The sequence below is a fragment of the Schistocerca serialis genome, chromosome 6 (genome assembly GCF_023864345.2).
Source record: "Schistocerca serialis cubense isolate TAMUIC-IGC-003099 chromosome 6, iqSchSeri2.2, whole genome shotgun sequence".
In the NCBI taxonomy this organism is placed as follows: domain Eukaryota; kingdom Metazoa; phylum Arthropoda; class Insecta; order Orthoptera; family Acrididae; genus Schistocerca; species Schistocerca serialis.
This window is the reverse complement of record NC_064643.1, coordinates 311,845,173-311,863,762: the sequence shown is the minus strand read 5'-3', so window position 1 is coordinate 311,863,762 and position 18,590 is coordinate 311,845,173. Positions and strand designations below refer to the sequence as shown.

Sequence of the window (18,590 nt, the reverse complement as noted above, 5' to 3'; positions counted from 1 at the left end):
GTACAAGTGCAAATATTTTTGTGTAATAGAAAGTAATAAAAACAGTAAGGATAAAGGTACATGGAGACAGGGGCTGTAATGTATATAATCGATGTGTCTAACACTTCGTTTAAAATACTCAAGAACCATTGGCGCCTGGAATGCAGTTGTTCATTCAGTACTATAGACGAATTACGTGATTGGTGCACAGAACAGTACAGCTACCTCAACTGTCTTCTGTCATTTTCTCAGCACAGATTGTCATCTTACTCAAAACACACAGTTGTCTGACTTAGGCATAGTTTCATATTTTTCTGCTTCCGATTTGAGTTTTATGTATTTCTTTCATACAGTAATAAAAAAGTTAAATATGAATAGCCAAGGAAGAATAAAAACATCAAAACAGAGGAGATCATTGCAATTTCATCTCAGTTTGATGAATAAGGAAAGACAATGTTCATGAGGTATGCAGTACAATTTAAGGGTATAAGCATCCCAGTTTCTTGGTACAACAAACTTCTATGCTTTGTATGGTTTATGTTAATTACCATTCATTCAAGTAAATTAACATAGCTTTTGCACTTACAAATGTGAATGTATAATTGATTTTCTTAATAGAAAATTCCACATTATTTTCATCTAATAAGAATTTTGTCCTGTTTAAAAAGTGTTGTTAAAGAGCTGAATTATCACAACAATGTGTCCTCACATTCATTGTAAAAATAATTTATTGAATTCTATTGGAACCCAAACAAAAATAGAAAAATCATTTTCAAAAATTGAGCATTTCCTCAGGAGAACACAATGTGCTCTGCTGCTTCACAAGGTAAGACAAAGTTACATCAAGTGCACTAATTCCCTCTCTGCTATCACCTCTTTTTTCCAATATGAATCCAAAAATCTACTTTGTATCTTCAACCCGAAGTTTGATCACCACATTACTTTGCTAGGCATGGTCCTACTGTAGGTGGTACATCTCTGCTCTACTCCAACATTTGAAGTGACTTTCTCTGCCAATTACAGGAGCAGCTACAATTTGTAGACTCTGTTTGAATCACAGTGCAGCTTACATATCAAACTATTACCATAAAATAAACAAGTGAGAAGTGACATAAAAAAATTAAGACGTTTATGCTAAGATCCCATACTGGTCAGTTGTCAGTACAAGAACAGTTTATCCTCCTCCCCCCCCCCCCCCCGCCCCCCCTCCAAAAAAAATAAGGGAGCAGCATAACCAAGAGCAGCACTTTGTTCAAGTTCCAAAGATATGGTTAAAACACCCAACAAACATGCCGCAGCTTCCCCTTGATAAACAAATTGAGCTAATTCCCTTACAAACAAGTCCAACAACTTATTTTAGAGAGTAAATTCCATACACAGTATATGTGCAGGCATTTCAGATTCATTACACACTTCAGATTCATTACACACACATTCGGGGGACAATTTTAAATAATTACATATTTTTTAGGACTGAATGGTCTTGGTTTGCAGCACAACAGATGGGACAAATTTTTCAGGAAACCACAGCTATGGCTGCAAAAGCGGATGCATATATCATTCTACAATGTGTCCAGTTTTGATAGAGACTTTATATTTCTTAACTGTCTGTATTCTTTGCATTACACTGGTTACTCTGATGTTCTCATCAAGTTATGCCCCCTGAACAATGCTTCTGATTTTATAAATCAGGACCAATTTCTGATTGCGTATTTATGCAGCAAAAGATAACTTTTAATGTGGAGTGACCGCATGTTAAATAGATCAACTGCAGCCATTAGGATATGCAGTTTGAAGAATTTAATGAGTGCACCCATTACAGTGCACATTTTTCCCCCTGGTCCCTACTTTTTCCAGTAACTTAGCTGTTCAAAAAAACTTAAGCATTTCACATGGCTTTTAATGTTTTTTTGGGATAGTCATGTATTCTGAATAGAAATAGATCATATCTTTCTCAGTTCACATGCAAAGCTTCTGTTTTTTACTTAGATTCTATAAGATCTAGTTTAGAACATAAATGAAGACATGGACTTACTTTAACATCTTTGACAATGCTATTTATATTGCCATTTTGTATGCATGAAATCCAATATTTCTTCATAGAATCCATTTCAATGAACACAACTCTGTAAAATAACAACAAAAGATCTGTTTGGGTCATGTACAGTATTAGGAACAAAGTAACTGTCATGACTAAAAATTTATGTACCATTTAGCAAGTTTGAGTCTACTACAATTATTACAGAAGGCAACAACACAATTTTTGAACACTATGCTTGAATAATGAATCTAGTATATTTTTAACAACGAATGCATTTTTGCATTTATTCTGCTTCCTTAATAACAAAAATGACAATAAGCCCACAGTAAAGAGTCACAGCATGTTAAAAAAGAAAGAAATATCTTCCCACCCACCGTTTCAGATTTTAACGAGATGTGGCTCATCTGTTCTTCCTGCAAAAATAAGGAACCACCACAAATTTTAGCATTCTCTCTCTCTCTCTCTCTCTCTCTCTCTCTCTCTCTCTCTCTCTCTCTCTCTCTCCCTCCCTCCCTCCCTCCCTCTCCCCCCCCCCCCCTCCCACTCCCCATTTTCATTTTCTGGCATTTCAAAGTTTTGACATTTTTTAACACGGATGGCACAAACAACACCTACTAACTTTTTGAAAACAAATAACAATTTTTTTCGTTTATCATCCAATCTGTGTGAAATTTGGTGGTCATACACATTGAAGTACAAGGACTGTAAACAAAATTCCCTAATACCACTAAATAAACCAACCAAAGCAAGAGGAGAGCGTATACTAGCCTTTTTGTATTTTACTGTGTAAAAAAATGTGGTTCAGCATTGCACTGAATATCACATAACAAGAATGGGATGATTACCAAAATATTTCTTCCAAAATAATCCTAAAAGCAAGGGCAATCATACAAAAAAATAAAATTAATGGCAGTATTTGTTCCCATACGTTATTTTTCTTGCTGTATTGGACATTTTAGGTCGGTTTTTTTATTTGTTTGTCACAAAATCTGTTGTTATTCAAATGATCATACAAATAAAGTTCTCGATGTTACTATCCTTTTTTAATAAGTATTTTTTGTTTACAATCCAGAGAAAGAGGCGGGTTACATAGTCCTAGAAGAAAACTGCAAATATCTGATGAGTGTTACACCCAAATTTCCTGGCCTACAAATTCTTTAAATACTACTTGCATGAAAGCAGGATGCTCACTTTCGATATTACATGTAAAAAAGGAAAAAAAGACGCACTGAATGTTGAAGTGCCAGAAAATGACCAAGTATTAGAAAATACTGTGGAAGAGAAGGCTGTTGGTATGGACTTCTACATCAACATCATTACCTTGCAATTCACAATTTGGTGCCTGGTAATGTGCGCATCAAACCACCTTTAAGCTACATTTCTACTATTCCACACTAACAGCGCATGGGAAAAATGAACACTTCAATCTTTCCATGCGGGCTCAAGTTGTTCTTATATGATTGTGATGTTCATTTCTCCCTATGTGGGAGAGTGCCAACAAAATATTTACAAACTCTGAGGAGAAAGTTAGTGATTGAAATTTCATGAAAAGGACCTGCCACAGCAAAAATTGCCTTTGTTTTAATGACTGCCACCCCAATTCATGCGTCAGATCCATGGTACTCTCCCCCTTTTGTTGGGACAACACAAAATAAGCTTCCCTTATTTGAATATTTTCAATGCCCTCCGTCAGTACCGTCTGATGCAGATTCCACACTACACAGCAATACTGCAGATGAGGGTGGACAAGTGTAGTGTAACCAGTCTCTTTATTGGACCTGTTACGTTAAGTGTTCTGCCAATAAATTTCCGTCTTTGGTTTGCTTCTCCCCCCCCCACACACACACACACACACACACACACACACACACAACATTATCTATATAATTATTCCAATTTAACTTACTCATAATTGATATCACAAAGTATTTAATTGAGTTTCAGCCTTTAGATTTGTGTGATTTATCGTGTAACTGAAATTTAGCAGGTTCTTTTAAGTGCTCATGTAAATGACTTCACACTTTTCATAATTTGGTGTCAACTACCACTTTTTGCACTATACAGATATATTGGCCAAGTCATTTTGCAATTCACTTTGATCGTCTGATGACTTCAGATAACAATAATTGAGAGTATCATCTGCAAACAATCCAACAGAGCTGCTTAGATTGTCTCCTAAATTGTTTATGCACCTCAGAGACAACAGAGGGCCTATAATACACCCTTAGGAAACAACAGATTATTACTTCTGTTTTTCTCGATGACTTTCTGTCGATTATTACGAGCTGTGACCTTTCTGACAAGAAACCACGAATCCAGTCATATAACTGAGATGGCAGACATAGGCACGCAATTTCATTAGACGTTGCTTGTGAGGAACAGTGTCAAAAGCCTTCTGGAAATCTAAAAAGTATGTAATCAATTTGACACCCCATCAAGAGTGCTCAGTACTTCGTGAGAGTAAAAAGTTAGTTGAGTTTCACAAGAATGATATTTTCTGAATCCATGTTGGTTATTTGTCAATAAATTTTTTTCTTCGAGGCAATTCATAATATTTGAGCATAGTTTATTTACCAAAATATGTATCTGCAATTCAGCAGACTACTCTTATTTCCTGGGTACTGGTATGGCCATAATCTCTTTGGGTTTTCTTCCAGAATTCAAGACAGAGCTTCATTGTTGATGATGATGGTGATTATGTTTGGTTTGTGGGGCTCTCAATTGCTCAGTCATCAGCGCCCATACAAAGTCCAATATTTTCCACAGTCATCTAGCCACAGTCACAAATTATGATGATGATGATGAGGAGGAGGAGGAGGAGGAGGAGGAGGAGGAGGAGGAGGAGGACAACACAAACACCCAGTCCCCGGGCAGAGAAAAATCCCCAACCCGGCGGGGAATCGAACCCGCGAGCCCATGGTCCAGAGACAGCAACACTAGCCACTAGACCACGAGCTGCAGACAAGCTTCATTTTGGAAACCATTTTAAAAAATCTCACACAATGCTAAATTTGAAGTTTGTGCTAAATTTCAAGCTTCCGGAAAATTTCACCAATCTTGAGGATTTTGCATTCTTTTACATTTGACATGCTTTTTTCATTGTTTCTGCAATAGTGTTCTGACTGTTTTCTGTACCATCTCTTATTAATTTATTTGGTATATACACTGATGTGCCAAAACATTATGACCACCTACTTAAAAGTGGGTTGATCCACTTCTGGAATGCAATTCAGCAGTGACTCTGCTTCCGTGGATTTGATAAGTACTTGATAGGTTTCCAGAGGTTTATGGCACCCCATGCCTATGCACAGGTCAAACACTGGCCATAATTTATGGGCGGTTGGTTTGTAGGCGCGGAGACGATATCCTATAGCATCCCAGTTGCATTTCATCAGATTCAGATAAGCCGAATTTGATGGCCAAGACATTTTTTTGTGGTAAGGACTATGGGACCAACGTACTGAGGGCTTACACACTACTTAATCTATCTTAAACTAACTTACGCTAAGGACAACACACACACACCCATGCCCGAGGGAGAGAGGTGGGACTCAAACCTTCGACGGGGGCAGCCGTGCGAACCGTGACACGGCGCCTCAGAACACATACCTATATCGCGTGGCCAGCCAAGACATCAACCTGAGTGCCCTATCATGAGCCTTAAACCATGGTGCACAATTCTGGCCTTGTGACATCGTTTTTTTAGTTTAGGCAACTCTCCATCCAATCCAGATAATGATGGCTGTAGGAAATCTAGAAGTACACTATGTGATCAAAAGTATCGGGACACCTGGCTGAAAATTACTTACAAGTTCCTGGTGCCATCCATCGGTAATGCTGGAATCGAATATGGTGCTGGCCCACTCTTAGCCTTGATGCCAGCTTCCACTCTCACAGGCATATCTTCAATCAGGTGCTGGAAAGTTTCTTTGAGAGTGGCAGCTCATTCTTCAAGGAGTGCTGCACTGAGGAGAGGTATCTATGTCTTTCGGTGAGGAATGGCATGAAGTTGGCGTTCCAAAACATCCCAGAGGTTTTCTACAGGATTCAGGTCAGGACTCTATGCAGTCCAGTCCATTATAGGGATATTATTGTCTTGTAACCACTCCACCACAGGCCGTGCATTATGAACAGGTGCTCGATAGTGTTGAAAGATGCAATCGCCATCCCCGAATTGCTCTTCAACAGTGGGAAGCAAGATGGTGCTTAAAACATTAATGAAGACCTGTGCTGTGATAGTGTCATGCAAATTAAAAAGGGGTGCAAGTCCCCTCCTTGAAAAACACGACCACACCATAACACTACCGCCTCCAAATTTTACTGTTGGCACTACACACACCGGCAGATGATGTTCACTGGGCATATGCCATGCCCACACCCTGCCATCGGATCACCACATTGTGTACTGTGATTCGTCACTCCAAACAATGTTTTTCCACTGTTCAATCATCCAACATTTATGCTCCTTACACCAAGCGAGGTGTCATTTGGCATTTACCGGTGTGATGTGTGGCTTATGAGCAGCTGCTCAACCATGAAATCAAAGTTTTCTCACCTCCCACTTAACTGTCATAGTACTCATAGTGGATCCTGATGCAGTTTGCAATTGCTGTGTGATGGTCTGGATAGATGTCTGCTTACTAAGCATTACGACCCTCTTCAACTGTTGGCAGTCTCCGTTAGTCAACAGACTACGTCAGCCTGTACACTTTCGTGCTGTGCGTGTCCCTTCATGTTTCCACTTCACTTTCACATCGGAAACAGTGGACCTACGGATGTTTAGGAGAGTGGAAATCTCTCGTACAGACGTATGACAAGTGACACCCAATCACCTGACCACGTTCAAAGTCTGTGAGTTCCGCAGAGCACCCCATTCTGCTCTCTCAAGGTGTCTAATGACTACTGAAGTTGCTGTTATGGAGTAACTGGCAGTAGGTGGCAGCACAATGCACCTAATATGAAAAACATGTGTTTTTTGGGGTGTCCAGATACTTTTGATCACACAGTGTATCAGTGTAGAATCAAAAGAAATGCCTCCCATAGCCGAGAGTACTAAAATCCTAATGGTAAACAGCCGAAGCATTCTCAGCAAAGTGCCAGAGTTTGATGCCCTCATGATAAGCAGTGAAGCTCGCATAATACTATGTACAGAAAGCTGGTTACTACCTGAAACTGATATTGGTGAGATTTTTCGGGAAAATTTAAGTGTATATCAAAAGAATAGGCAAATGGAAAGTGAGGTGGTGTATCTGTCACAGCAGACAAGAAACTTAGACACACCGAGATTTGAATAGAAATTGAAGCTGCTTGTGAGGTTGTTTGGGCAAGACTCAGTATTAGGGGTGGGCATAAAATGACAACTGGATCCTCTTATCACCCACCAGACTCATCTCCAGATGTAATCGAAAACTTTAGAGGAAATCTCAGTTCATTTGTATGTAAATTCCCCAACCATATTTTAATCATCGGTGGAGAATATAGTCATTGATGGAAAGAACTATCTAGAACAAATAGTTAGGAACCCCACTCACGATGGAAATACATTGGACCTAATGGCAATGAATAGACCTAACCTCTTTGAGGATGGCCACATTGAAACTGGTATCACTGATTATGATGTGGTTATGGCAAAAATGATAACCGAAGTACAAAGAACAACTAAAATGAGCAGAAAGACATATACATTCAATAAACTAGATAAAAAAATCAATAGTGTCATATCTCAATGAGGAACTTGAAACTTTCAACACAGGGCAGGAACATGTACAGGAACTATGGCTCAACTTTAAAAGAATTGTTGACCACACACTGGACAGATATGTACCCAGTATGACAGTTCATAATGGGAGGGAACCTCCATGGCATATAGTCACTGTAAGGAAACTTTTAAAGAAACAGAGATTACTGCATAATAGTTACAAAACCATGCATAGGGCTACAGATAAAGAAATGCTGAATGAAACGTGTTTGGCTGTTAAGAAAGCAATGTGTGGTGGCTTCAATGAGTACTGTGGCAGAATATTGTTAAATGATCTTTCACAGAACACAAAAAATAACTCCGGTCTTATGTAAAGGCTGTTAATAGCACCGAAGGTAATGTCCAGTCCCTAGCAAATGAGACAGGAACTGAAATTGAAAGTAGCAAAGCAAAAGCTTAAATAATTAATTCCATTTTCAAATGTTCCTTTACAAAGGAAAACCCAGGAGAACTGTCCCAATTTAATCCTCATACCACTGAAAAGATGAACGAAATAAGTAGTAGTATCCATAGGGTTGAGAAACAGCTGAAATTATTAAAACTGAACAAAGCTCCAGGGACCGATAAAATCCCTTTCAGATTAGAGAATTTGTGACTGAGTTAGCCCCTCTTCAAACTATAATCTATTGCAGATCCCTCGAACAAAAAGCCATGCCCAGTTTTTGGAAAGAAGCACATGCCACTCCTGTCTACAAGAAGTAGAAGGAAGGGTAGTCACCTTGGCAGCTGCCCAGTACCAGCCTTTGAAGACTCTCTGATACAGTGCACAAAGGCTGGAGGACCCTGTCCCATGAAATCTACACAGGCGTCGGCATTTTCCCTAGATTCCAGGGTAGAAAAACGGTAGTTGGTGCGCGTGGGTCAGGTGAGGGTATCACTCGGCGACACGTTTGAAGTGTATATACAAGTTGGGGAAGGAGAAGACCATTTGTTTTTGTACGATTTCTCAGAGCCTTGATGGTTGGCAGATGAAGATTCAGACAGTTAGGAGGGACATAAAAAGTCTATGTGGCATTATTCCTTTAGTCCTTTCCATCCTGCCGCTTGGGTAGCTGGTAATTTCACCACCAGGGTGCCAAGATTTGTTGGCTTGTTGTGCAGTGGTGGGAGAAGGAGATGGGGATGCTACAGTGATACTAGGTGATTTTACAACTGCAGTGCCGAACTGCAGGTCACAAGTCTGGATGGCCATATTCTTCATGAACAAGGTGTAGCAAGAATGGTACTAAAAGTGCCAGACAATAAAATGTATGGCTTTTAGGGTGAAGCAGTGTGGTCAACATTACAATTGATACAATGGGGATAAGGAAGCTGGCAATTGCCCTCTTGAGCAACCCAAGTAATACATATGGCTGTGTTTTGACAGGACACACAAGTGTGGTCACAACATACACTGGTAGCAAAACACTGGGTTTGAAATGTACGGTCGGACTGTAACAACTTCATAGTCTGCCTCTGATCTTCTATGGAAGCACTACTCAACTACAAGTGAGAAAAAGAGGGCATGTAGGCACATAGGTTGCATGAACCTTTTTCATTACCTGATGGATCGCAGTGATGCCCTGATCAGAGAGGTAGGTTTGGATTTCTCTCTCGGTCTGACCATCAAGCAGCAAAGTGTAACGCAAACAATTCAGTGTTCAATGGACCTTTACACGAAATGGATAGCTGTGGAGAAGTGAAGCTGTAAACAGCTGTTGGGCTTGAAAATTACAATCTGTCTCCAGAAGCAAAGTCTCATTAGGTAAGCGAGAGAAGAATTTCACAGGGTCTTAAATTGCATCACCACATTTCTGAATAATAAATGGATTAACCGTAGCAAGGAACTGACCTCCTTTGGTATGTGATGTGATGAGAAACTGAGATGCAGCTGGGAGAGTCTTTGAATCTTTAGGGCCATTCCATTTACGTTTAGTAAACGTAGACCGAGACTGTGATTGGCTCATTGTGAAAAAATCTCCCCTTGATTGCCATTGTCTCCAATGGTGCATTCCTCCCAACTAGGGGCCTCCCTCAGAGGTAGACTCACCCACTGTGACTGTTCACACCTCCCGAACTCCTTACAGTAGGACCAATTGGCAACTAGGAAGGTAACAGCTCAGGCAATCACTCATCCCCGGGCCTGGCCTGTACCACAGGGTACATGCGAACGCTACCTGACGACCCGGGGCTGGGAATTAGGTGTTACATAGCCACTTGTTACGCATCAAATATCGGCCTTCAAGAGCACACAGAGAGGAAGGAGAAACAGAGAGAAACCTCAAACACCAAAGCAGAGGAGGGGAGGAGATTAATAACAAAGAAGGAAAGAAAAACACATGAGAGACTGTTCCCATGCTGGCCTATTGAAACTGTAACATGCATTCCAAAAAACATCCAAGACATGTTCCCCAAGGGAAGGGAAAAAGAGTAACAGGAGGACAGACATGCAGCACAGAAAGGGAAGAGGTGCTGCAAAGGCTGGGGCCCCTGGTGGCCAAACATGAACTCACCAAAGAGTGGTGAGTCCCCTGGGGGCGAGACAGGGTTGTAGCCTTCCCCGAAGTTAGAATATTCTATCTGTACATTGAGGAAGCAGTAAATGAACCCAAGAAAAAATTTGAAAAAAGTTCAGGGGCAAGAAATAAAAAATTTTGGGTCTGCAAATGAAATTGCAATTTGTCACAAACAGCAAAGGACTTGGAAGAGCTGTTGAATGGAATGGACAGTGTTCTGAAAGAAGCATACAAGATCAACAACAAAAGCAAAACAAGGGTAATAGAATGTAGTTGAATTAAATCAGGCGATGTTAGGGGAATTAGATTAGGAAACAAGACAAAGTAATAGATGAGTTTTGCTATTTGGGCAGTAAAATAACTGATGATTGCCAAATCAGAGAGGATAAAAAATAGACTGGCACTGGTAATAAATGCATTTCTAAAAAAGAGAAATTTGTTAACATTGAATATAGAGCTAAGTGTTAGGAAGTATTTTCTGAAGCTATTTGTCTAGAGTATAGCCATGTATTGAAATGAAAGGTGGACAATAAACAGTTGAGATAAGAAGAGAATAGAAGCTTTTGAAATGTGGTGCTACAGAATAATGGTGATGATTAGATGGGTAGATCACATAGGTAATGAAGAGGTACTGAAAAGAATTGCAGAGAAAAAAATTTGTGACAACTTAAAGGAGTCAGTTGAGAGAACACATTCTGAGACATGTCGGGATCACTAATTTAGTACTGGAGGGAAGTGTGGCAAGAGATGAACACAGTAAGCAGATTCATTCAACATACAAATATTACAGAAATGCTCTGTGTATTCAAACAGGAGCCCCTGGAGTGAAGAAAACATTCTACGAGAAGGTTTAGTGAGCCAGCATTTCCTTCATATCGGAAAACAATCCTACTGCCACCAACATGCATCTTGTGTAAGGACTGCAAAAGTTACCCTTGGTCCATTTACGAATTGAAATGGTGGCTTCATGGTTGTAGACGTAAATGTAGGCTAAGGGTCCAGAGGAATACAACTGAGCAGTCATTATGACTGAGACAATGTAAAAGAGTGTATATAGTGAACACTGTTGGGTGGTGAGGGCAACATCAACTATTAACCTGCAGACAGCTCATTCAGTCATTGCATACCAGAAATTAATTATGGTTTTCCATTTTGATAAAATGGTGCATTATGGGGATGGCTACCTGTTTTGCTGTGCAGACACTACAATTCTCTGCTAGCTGAGAAAGTAGTTTCTGGCTATTAATATATGTGAAAGTGTATCCTGTCATTACCAGTATCTTTAGAGCCACTAGTATTATATATGAGTTTGGCACCATTCTACCCAATGATAACAGAGAGAACAATGTATCAATGGGCAATGGAGATACGGTAGTTCTTGGACTGTGAGACAGATCTACCTGAACTATATGAATGCCGAATCACAAATACATATGACCTCCTGTGGGAATCTAGGAGAGTGAATATGCAAGAAATGGAAAGGGACTGCAGGTAGGTGATGCTCAATGGGAATGTGAATCGGTTGTGAGACGTGCCGAGATAGTCTGCACAGTTGCAATAACACTGTGTCCCAAATGGCACAGTTGTTAAGCAGATTACCGTGGCTGGTTGAAGATGAGAATAAAAAGGGAAAGCCAGCCACTCTACAACACATTAAAACCTCCACCCTAAAAGCACTACGGTGGAGGACATGGAGGGACAAAGGACATGCGCAAAAACTTAGACCAAATGATAAAACCCACCCTCACGAATAAAACTTCAAACTAAAGCTGCTGTTCGGGCATTGTCGCCCAACACCGAAGGTAGGGCGCTGGCAAAGTTAGAAGGCTACCGCCGCAGAGCGGCTAAAAGTGGGCAGTCCAGCAAGAGGTCGATGACCGTCATTTGTGAGCCACATCGAAACCGAGGCGGGTCCTCGTGACGGAGGAGGTAACCATGCAGTAGCCACATATGGCCAATGCGGAGCCGGCAGAGGACAACTGATTCCCTGCGAGAGGACAGTGTGGAAGACTTCCACACATTCGTAGTCTCCTTAATGACACACAGTTTGCTGTGCGTATTATTATGCCATTCCGTCTCCCAAAGCTGAAAAACCCTGAGGCGTAAGACAGAACGCAGGGCAGTTTCGGTGATCCCCATTTCCCCAAGTGTTTTGTACGTAGCCTGTTTAGCCAGCCTGTCTGCAAGTTCGTTGCTTGGGATTCTGATGTGTCCTGGGTTTCGCACAAACACCACAGAATGACGGGACTGTTCCAGGGCTTAGATGGACAGCTGAATGGACACTACCAAAGGACGGTGAGGGTAACACTGGTCGATAGCTTGTAGGCTGCTCAAGGAGTCAGTACACAGGAGAAATGACTTGCCAGGGCATGAGCAGGTGTGCTCAAGAGCACAAGATATGGCCACCAGCTCAGCAGTGAGAACACTGCAGCCATCTGGCAAGGACTGCTATTCAATATGTCCTCCATGAACATACGCAAAGCCTACCTGAGCATCAGCCATCTAGTCGTCTGTGTAAACTACTTCATGGCCCCAGTACATGTCAAGGATCGAGAGGTAGTGACAGCAGAGAGCCGCAGGGTTAACGGAATCCTTAGGGCCATGCGAAAGGTCCAGAAGAATCTATGGCTTAGATGTACACCATGGAGCTGTACGTGAATGGACTTGGAGGAGAGGTGGTAACGGGAAGGACTCCAGTTCTGACAGAAGGGACAGGACGCATACCGCAATCATAAGTCCTGATCTGGGCCGCCAATGCAGTAGATGAACTGCCGTGGCTGGGAAAAGGAGACAGTAATTCGGATGCACAGGAGAACTACGAATGTGTACAATGTAACTGGCGAGCAGTTGTGCACATCTAACATTCAATGGAGGGACACCAGCCTTCACAGGACACTGGTCACTGGAATCGTTTTAAAAGCTCCCGTCACTAGGCGAATGCCACAGTGGTGCGTTGGGTTGAGTAAACGCAACACTGAGGGCACTGCCAAACCATAAAACAAACTCCCATAGTCAAGGCATGATTGAACAAGGGCTCTGTAGAGCTGCAGCAGTGTAGAGCGATCAGCACCCCAGTTGGTGGTGTTGAGGCAGCGGAGGGCATTGAGGTGCTGCCAGCACTTCCATCTAAGTTGACGAAGGTGAAGTAGCCAAGTCAATCGGGCATCGAAATCAGTCAATATGTCTCTACGACAGTAGTGGATCGTCATTAAGGTAGGAGCAGTACAAAATGCAGAAGTCATCCGCATACAGAGAAGGTTAGACCAAAGGCCCGACAGCTGCTGCTAGACCATTAATAGCCAGTAAAAATAGACAGACACTCAATACGGGGCCCTGCGGAACACCATTCTCCTGAATATGTAGGAAACTATAGGAGGCACCGACTTGGACACTGAAAGTACGAAGCGACAGGAAGTTTTGGATAAAAATCGGGAGCGGGCCTCAGAGACTGCACTTATACATTGTGGCAAGGGTATGATGTCGCCAGGTCATGTGGTATGCTTCACGTAAGTCAAAAAAGACAGCAACCAGATGCTGACATCTGGAAAAGGCTGTTCAGATGGCAGACACGACAGACACAAGATTATCAGTGGTAGAGCAACCCTGGTAGAATCTGCCCTGATATGGAGCCAGTAGGCCACGTGACTCCAGCACGCAACCCAACTGCCGACACACTACACGTTCCAGCAGCTTACAAAGAAAGTTGGTGAGGCTGTTGAGCCAGTAGCTTATCAGATCAAGGGCGTTTTGACCGAGTTTGAGCACTGGAATGATGGTGCTCTCCCGCCACTGGGATGGAAAGATGCCATCACACCAGATCTGGTTGAAGATGACGAGGAGATGTCACTTGTAGCCAGACGAGGCATGTTTAATCCTCTGACTGTGGATCCAATCCGGCCCAGGAGCTGTGTCCGAGCAATGTGCAAGGGCACTGAGGAGCTCCCACTCTGTTAATGGGGTGCTATAGGCTTCACTGTGGCATGTAGTGAATGAGAGGACATTCTTTTCCATCCGCTGTTTGAGGGTGCAAAAGGCTGGGGGTAGTTCTCCGATGCAGAGGCTTGAGAATAGTGCTCAGCAATCGTGATTGCATCGGTAGATAACACGCCCTTGATGTTAATGCCAGGGACACCTGTTGGGCTCTGGTACCCAAAAAGACATCTGATCTTCGTCCAGACTCGGGAAGGTGACATATGCGCCCAATGGTCAACATGAACCTCTCCAACACTCCTGTTTCCGTCAGTTTATAAGCTGGTGTATGCGAGCACATTGCCACTTAAAGACTACTAGGTGATCTAGGGAAGGGTGCCGCTTACGTCGCTGTACAGCTCGCCAACGCTCTTTAACTGCCTCAACCACTTCCAGCTACCACCAAGGGACTGTCTTTCGCCGGGGGGCACACTAAAGAATGAGGGATCATTTATTCCGCCACAGAAATAACCATTATAGTGACCTGCTCAATGACACCATAGATGATTCAGCAGCGACAGCAGAGGTGAAGGCTTCCCAGTCTGCCTTGTTAAAGCTCATCTGGGTAGGCATCGATGGACATGACACAGGGGGAGTGACAGGAAGATGGGGAAGTGGTCACTACCACACAGGTTGTTGTGGTGGGGTTTAAGGGTGCTCAACTACTGAGGTCATTAGTGCCCAGTCACTGTTGTTAGAGCACATGGAATCTAGTAAAACTCAAGGGGAGGGGGGAACACCAGAAAGTCCTGACAAAGATGCAGATAAAATAAGTAAAAAGGTTAGATGTCTTTGGACAAACCAGTCAAAGTTACAAAATGCAGAATACGAGCAGCTGCTCGAGCGTCATCAGCTAAAACATCTAGTAAAGTAGATGGCAGGGACAGGACAACCGAAATTGACTAAAACGGGGACACGACAATAAAACATGGCGCACTGTTAACGCTTGACCACAAGGGCACTGCGGGGCTGGGTCAACGGAGAGCAGGTAGCGGTGGCTAAACCAGCAATGCCCAATCCGAAACCTGGTCAGAAGGACCTCTTCTCGCCGAGATGGTCGGGAGGAGGTTGTCCAAGCAGTTGGGAGCGGTTTTACTGCCCGGAGCTAGTTTCCTTGGAGGGATGACCAAGCATCCCACCACAACGACACAAGCCTCTTACAAACAACCCCACGAACGTCAGATGACGGGACACAATGGGAGGCTGGCCAAGGCAGGAGGACTGCAGCCTTGGCTGCAGCATCTGCAGCCTCATTCCCAGGCACTCCTACATGTCCGCGAACCCACAGAAAGCTGACAGGAGAACCATTATCAGCGAAAGAATGGAGGGACTGCTGGATCCGTTGCGCCAAGGGATGGACCGGATAGGGAGCTCCAAGGCTCTGAAGAGCACTGAGGGAATCAGAGCAGAGTACATACGATGAATGGCGGTGGCGGCGGGAATACTGAACAGCCTGATGGAGAGCAAAAAGCTCGGGCGTAAAGCTCGAACATTGGTCGAGGAGCCGGTATTTAAAGGTGGCGGCCCCGACGACAAAGGCACAGCCGACACCATCGTCAGTTTTGGAGCCATCGGTGTAAATAATGGTGTGACCGGCAAGTCGAGCACGAAGTTCGACAAACCGTGAGCAATACACTGCAGCCGGAGTACCCTCCATCGGGAGTGAGCTGAGGTCGAGATAAATATGAACCGGAGCCTGGAGCCAAGGCGGTGTCGGGCTCTCACCCTCTCTGAAGGTGGTAGGGAGGGCAAAATCCAATTGTCGAAGCAGGCGACGGAAGCGGACTCCAGGGGGCAGCAGGGCAGACACATACAACCCGTACCGACGGTCGAGAGTATCGGCGAAGAAGGACTGATAAGAGGGGTGGTCGAGCATTGACAACAGCCGGCAGGCATACCGACAAAGCAGTACGTCGCGCCGGTAGGTCAATGGTAATTCGGCAGCTTCAGCATAAAGACTCTCGACGGGACTAGTGTAGAAGGCTCCGGTCGCAAGACGTAACCCCCGATGGTGGATGGAGTTGAGACGGCGTAAGAGGGATGGCCGAGCAGACGAGTAGACGAAGCTCCCATAATCCAGCTTCGATCGGACTATGGACCGATACAAGCGAAGCAGGACAGTGCGATCCGCTCCCCAAGATGAACCACTAAGAACTCTGAGGACATTAAAGGAACGTGTACAACAGGCCGCCAAATAAGATACATGCGGAGACCAACAAAGTTTCCTGTCCAATGTGAGCCCTAGAAACTTAGTTGTTTCCACGAATGGGAGAACAACGGGACCGAGATGTAAGGATGGCGGAAGGAACACTTTATAGTGCCAAAAGTTGATACAAACCGTCTTCTCTTCAGAGAACCGGAAGCCATTTGCCATGCTCCATGAGTATACGCTGTCTAGACAACGCTGAAGGCAGCGCCCAGGAGGCATGTTCTCTGGGCACTGCAGTAGATCGCGAAGTCATCGACAAAGAGAGCGCCTGAGACATTAGGTGGAATACAATCCATAATTGGATTGATCGCAATGGCAAAAAGGGCTACGCTCAAGACTGAGCCCTGAGGCACTCCGTTCTCCTGGAGGAAGACGTCGGACAATACAGAACCCACACGTACCCTAAACTTACGATCCGTTAAAAAGGAATCAATAAAAACGGGCAGGCGACCGCGTAGGCCCCACCTGTGCATAGTGCGGAGGATACCTCCTCTCCAACAGGTATCATAAGTCTTCTCCAAGTCGAAGAACACGGCTACCGTTTGGCGCCTTCGCAAAAAGTTGTTCATGATGAATGTCGACAAGGTCACAAGGTGGTCAACAGCAGAGCAGCGGCGACGAAAGCCGCATTGGACATTAGTAAGTAGCCGTCGAGATTCAAGAATCCAGACTAACCGAGCATTAACCATGCGCTCCATCACCTTACAGACACAGCTTGTAAGAGAAATGAGGCGGTAACTAGAAGGAAGGTGTCTATCCTTCCCGGGTTTGGGTATCGGAACAACGATGGTGTCGTCACGCCAACGCATGGGGACCTGACCTTCGGTCCAGACGCGTTTGTAGGTACGAAGAAGGAAGCTTTTGCCCGCCGGAGAAAGGTGTGCCAGCTCTCTGAACGTGAATGGCATCTGGCCCCGGAGCAGAGGACTGGGACAGTGCAAGCGCACGTTCGAGTTCCCGCATAGTAAAGGGGGCATTATAAGTTTCCAGATTCAGCGATTGGAAGGAAGGTCGCCGAGCCTCTTCTGCCTCTTTCCTGGGAAGGAAGGCAGGGTGGTAATGGGCGGAGCTTGAAACCTCCGCGAAAAAGCGGCCAAAGGCATTGGAGACGGCCACAGGATCAACAAGGACCTCATTACCTGAGGTCAGGCCAGGTACCGAGGAGTGGGCCTTAATGCCCGACAGCCGGCAAAGGCCACCCCAAACGACGGAAGAGGGAGTAAAACTGTTAAAGGAGCTGGTGAAAGAGGTCCAACAAGCTTTTTTTGCTGTCTTTGATGACTCTACGGCATTGTGCTCGGAGTCGTTTGTATTCAATACATTTTGCCAACGTAGGATGGTGGCGAAAGGTGTGTAAAGCACATCGTCAAGCTCGGATAGCGTCTCTACAAGCCTCATTCCACCAGGGGACGGAAACGCGATGTGAAGAGGTAGTATGAGGAATGGAACGTTCGGCAGCATTGACAATAACAGCCATGAGGTATTCGACCTGACTGTCACAACTGAGAAAATCGTGGTCCGGAAAAGTCGCCAGGGAGGAGTAAAGTCCCCAGTCAGCTTTCGGTATGTTCCACCTCGAAGGACCTGGGGATGGGGTGTGGTGCAGGAGACGAATGACACAGGGGAAGTGGTCGCTCGAATAGGTGTCAGAAAGGACATACCACTCAAACCGACGGGCAAGAGTGGTAGAACAGATCGAGAGGTCCAAGTGGGAGTAGGTATGAGTAGAGTTCGAGAGGAAAGTCGGGGTGCCAGTATTGAGGCAGACAAGATTGAGATGGTTGAAGACATCCGCCAAGAGTGAGCCTCTTTGACAGGATGCAGGAGAGCCCCAAAGGGGATGATGGGCATTGAAGTCGCCAAACAATAAAAACAGCGGAGGAAGCTGAACAATCAGGTGCATCATGTCAGCCCGACTAACTGCGGATGACGATGGAGTGTAGATGGTACAAACTGAAAAAGTAAAAGCAGAAAGAGTAATACGGACAACTATTGCTTGGAGTGGGGTGGTCAATGGCATGGGACGGTAATAGACATCGTCCCGAACGAGCAACATGACCCCACCATGAGCTGGGATACCGTCCACAGAGGTGAGGTGATACCGCTCCGAGGTATAGTGGGTAAAGGCAATACGGTCAG

At 44.2% G+C, this 18,590-nt stretch overlaps 1 protein-coding gene across 1 annotated transcript in view; it reads right to left on the bottom strand.

Annotated features, from left to right (window-relative positions):
* The window catches only part of LOC126484112 (uncharacterized), a 273,492-nt gene that overhangs the window by 245,787 nt on the left and 9,115 nt on the right, over positions 1-18,590 (bottom strand). Inside the window, exon 2 of the mRNA XM_050107490.1 lies at positions 2,015-2,105. Within this exon, the coding sequence (XP_049963447.1) occupies positions 2,015-2,089 (75 nt within the window). The 5' untranslated portion in view covers positions 2,090-2,105. The remainder of the gene's footprint in view (positions 1-2,014; positions 2,106-18,590) is intronic.